The sequence below is a fragment of the Phragmites australis genome, chromosome 16, assembly GCF_958298935.1.
Source record: "Phragmites australis chromosome 16, lpPhrAust1.1, whole genome shotgun sequence".
NCBI classification, from domain to species: Eukaryota; Viridiplantae; Streptophyta; class Magnoliopsida; order Poales; family Poaceae; genus Phragmites; species Phragmites australis.
Window position 1 is genome coordinate 3,565,361 of NC_084936.1, and position 3,565 is coordinate 3,568,925.

A 3,565-nucleotide genomic window follows, 5' to 3' on the forward strand; every position below is an offset into this window, starting at 1 on the left:
TTTGACTTGGTGGCTCAAGCTCCAAGGTGATCACAGCGGCAAGTGACCAGAAAAGAGGCTTGTGGTGAGACCTTGTCTTGGTGGCTCATCCAGCTTGAGGCTTTGGTGGCTCAAGAGCTATGACCGGGTGCTATCCGGGAGCATTTACTTTGTAGAGCTCCAACGTGGACTAGGGGTGATATTCATGTCATCAATACCACGGGATAAAAATTCATGGTGTCTTGTTTGTTCTCTTTACTTTATTTACGTTTTCGCATTTACGTACTTGCAATTTACCTCTCTAAATAGGTTGCAAGCTCTTTTAATTAGTAGAGTAGACACACTAGATAAAGTTAGAGCATATTTATATAGAATTTAATATAAATTTATCTTATATAATTTTTTTAGCCGAATAGATTCTAAGTGTCTTAATTCATCTCTCTTATAACGTCATCGATCCTCTCATAAGGTGATGGGACATCGCCAACCACAATGGTTGAGGACATATGTTGTTGGTAGCTAGGAGGCAAAGCAACAGTCCATCGGAGATAGGTTAGTATGGCGAGAGTAATGGTCGTGAATTTGACAATGGAAGCCACCGGAGACGGACGAGGATGGTGGCACAGGGTGAGGGTGAGGTGGAGGACTCACCGAGAGGGGTGGAGGAAGAAGCGTCTTAGCTAGGGTCACCGGTCGCCAGATAGAAGCCGATGGCGGTCAGAAGTGGGCCTGGGTGGGCTGACCGATTTTGTGCTCCAAGGCTTCGATAGTATTATGTGACCAACACTAGCAGGCATGAAAAAAACGCACTACTCGGTCGAGAAGACGCAATGGGTACATGCGATTCAACAATCGAGAGAAATCATGTCATTATATTACATATAACCTTGGTCATTATTAATGGTAGACAACTCAACACGTACAACCATTAGAATTCACAACAAGATCGATCGAGCTCGAGACGAAGATGATAATGCTGAAGGCCAGCAGCAGGAGAAAGCAAATTAAGCAAAAGTACAGCAGCAGCAGCAGCAGCAAGAAGACGACGAGGACGACGACCTCTCATCTCCTCGCAACAATGCAAGGAGGCACGTATTTACTTGGTGAACTCGATGGCCCAGGCGTTGGCGTAGATGTAGGTGGCCTTGACGCCGGCGAACCCAGCGCCGCGTGCGAGCTCCTCGAACTCCCTCTCGTACCGCTCCTTGCCGCCGGGGTTGTGCGCGAGCATGATCATGTCGACGTGGAACACGCCCTGCGCCTTGGGCGTGGCCTCCGGGTTCACGGGCAGGATGCACTCGACGATAATCACCTTGCCGTGCGCCGGGAGCGCGTCGTAGCAGTTCTTGAGCAGCCTCGCGCAGTGGGCGTCGCTCCAGTCGTGGAGGATCCACTTCATGAGGATGGCGTCGCCGGTGGGGACCGACTGGAACATGTCCCCGCCGACGTGCTGCACGCCCGGGAACGGCGGCGCCTCGGAGATGACGTGGGGGAGGTCGAAGTTGATCCCCTTGATGTGCGAGTGGTGGGAGGTGATGGCGTGGAGGGTGGCGCCGATGCCGCCACCGACGTCGACCAGGGTGCCGACGCCCTCGAAGCCGGTGTAGAACTCAAGGAGCTTCTTGGTGATGATGATGGAGTGGTTCTTCATGCCCTCGTTGAACACGCGGTTGAAGCGCGGGTCCGTGCCGTGGTACTCGAACGCCGTCATGCCGTACGCCTTGTTGAACGGGATGCCGCCGTCGACCACCGCGTCCTTCAAATAGTACCTGCCACCGTAGGAATTGCTGTTTTAAGAATCTCACGTACGTGCTGTTTCCCGCGAAATTCCTGCGATCCACACGGAATGCTCTTCTAATTTCGAGCACCATTATTACTATCTGTTTCGATGGGGATATGTTTTTGATGCGCCTTTAATTTGTTCCCATGTTCTCTAATAAAATATCCTGTTATATTCATGTCTTGTAAGGATTGGGTACTAAACAGGAATATATATTGATGGGTCATAATCAGAAAGCGTTAGTTGTTCCTTCTCAAGCCAAGAATAGTCTGCGAGTGGTCCAATTCTACCAAATGCTTGTTTTCTACACTATGCACTCCAGTTGCTTACTCTAGAAAGAGAGCCTTTCAATATTCCTGCTTGAAGGCTCGCAAAGTCTCTCCCATTGGAGACCAAGTTTGGTGCTTGCTAATAATTTTTCCTTTTTTAAAAAAATGCAAGAAAAAGTTTGGTGCTTCCTAATTTTACCACAGAGAATTTTAATTACCGGTTGTACTAATTTTAATTAAGGAAAAAAATAGTGATACTCCTTGGCCGTGCGGGTGGCCCACATGTCAGTGACAGAAAACGAGCTCGCAGTAAGAGCAAAGCAACCGATCAGCACTCACCAGCTCTCCATGAGGACCTTGTCCTGGTTCATGAGAGCGAGCGCGGCCATGGAGACGCCGTCCTCGTTGGGCGTGAGCCACTTGCACACCGGCGCGGCGCCGTACCGCCGCGACAGCTTGCCGTCCTTGCCCTCCTCCATTTCGCACTTCACCACGTTGTAGGAGGCCAGCAGCCGCAGCATGCGGTCCACCATGACCGGCGCGTCGGGGTTCTTGGGCGCGACAGGCAGCCGCGCCACCACCTCCTCGGGTGCCAGCGCCGCTGCATCCCCACCCTTGCGGGCGGCCTCCAGGACCTCGAGCAGGCCCAGCTCGATGGCGTTCTTGAGCGTCATGGGCAGGATGGAGGACGACGCCAGCTGCATCGCGTACATGCACGCCTCCTCGTCCGCGACAGCGGCCATGTCGGCGGCGGTGGACCCCATGGCTGTCTGGATGGATCGACCGAGCTGCCGGCGGCGGCGGGAGGGGAGCGGCGTTGTTGGCGTGAGCGAGGAAAGTGGAGTTTGTGTTGGGAAGAGTGGGAAGGAGGGAAGTGGTTATATGGGGTCGGAGGCTTCAACAACCACACCAAAAGATGCACCAACTGCCTTTTGCCTTCATCTTTCAGAGGGAAAAGAGTATAGCACTAGGAAAAAAAGCTAGCTTTTGCATAATGCATGATTGTTGTTGTCGTTGATAAGTAGGTGATAAGGATTAAATAATTAAGAATTTATTTGAAATATGGTATACCTTGAAGATAGATAACCATCTTACACATTTCATTAATCTAATATGATAGATTTTTGTAACTGCTATGAAATAAATAAGATATGTAATCATGTTCTACATGAAAATCATTCTCAAATTATGAAAGAGTTATCTAAATATTCGAAAACAATACAATCTAGAAAGGCTACATCTATAGACTCTAAATATGGTATATCTTTGTGATCCAACATACAAGGAAAACAAGTATATCCAAGAGAGTATCAATTGAGTCGAGAGAGGATCAAGACAAGTCAGAAGCCGAACAAGTAATACGAATCAAACCTAGTTCTACAGAAATAGAAATAACCATTTGAAATCCATAACAGAATCAAGCCACGGTCAAATATCTTTATTGTAAATTAGTATTCATATAATCAACTTTAGCTATCGTCAACAATAAGATTCATTTTGCTAGTGTTGGAGATGATTAATCAGTTTGCTTGTGCCA

At 48.8% G+C, this 3,565-nt stretch overlaps 1 protein-coding gene across 1 annotated transcript; it reads right to left on the reverse strand.

The window, feature by feature from the left end:
- Positions 1-833: 833 nt before the first annotated feature.
- Positions 834-2,903, reverse strand: LOC133895468 (caffeic acid 3-O-methyltransferase-like). Its single transcript, XM_062335800.1, has 2 exons — positions 2,368-2,903; positions 834-1,748 (listed from the first exon to the last, which is right to left on the reverse strand). The coding sequence occupies exons 1-2, from the start codon at positions 2,790-2,792 to the stop codon at positions 1,076-1,078; spliced, it is 1,098 nt and encodes a 365-aa protein (XP_062191784.1). The 5' UTR covers positions 2,793-2,903; the 3' UTR covers positions 834-1,075.
- Between the last annotated feature and the right edge of the window lie 662 nt (positions 2,904-3,565).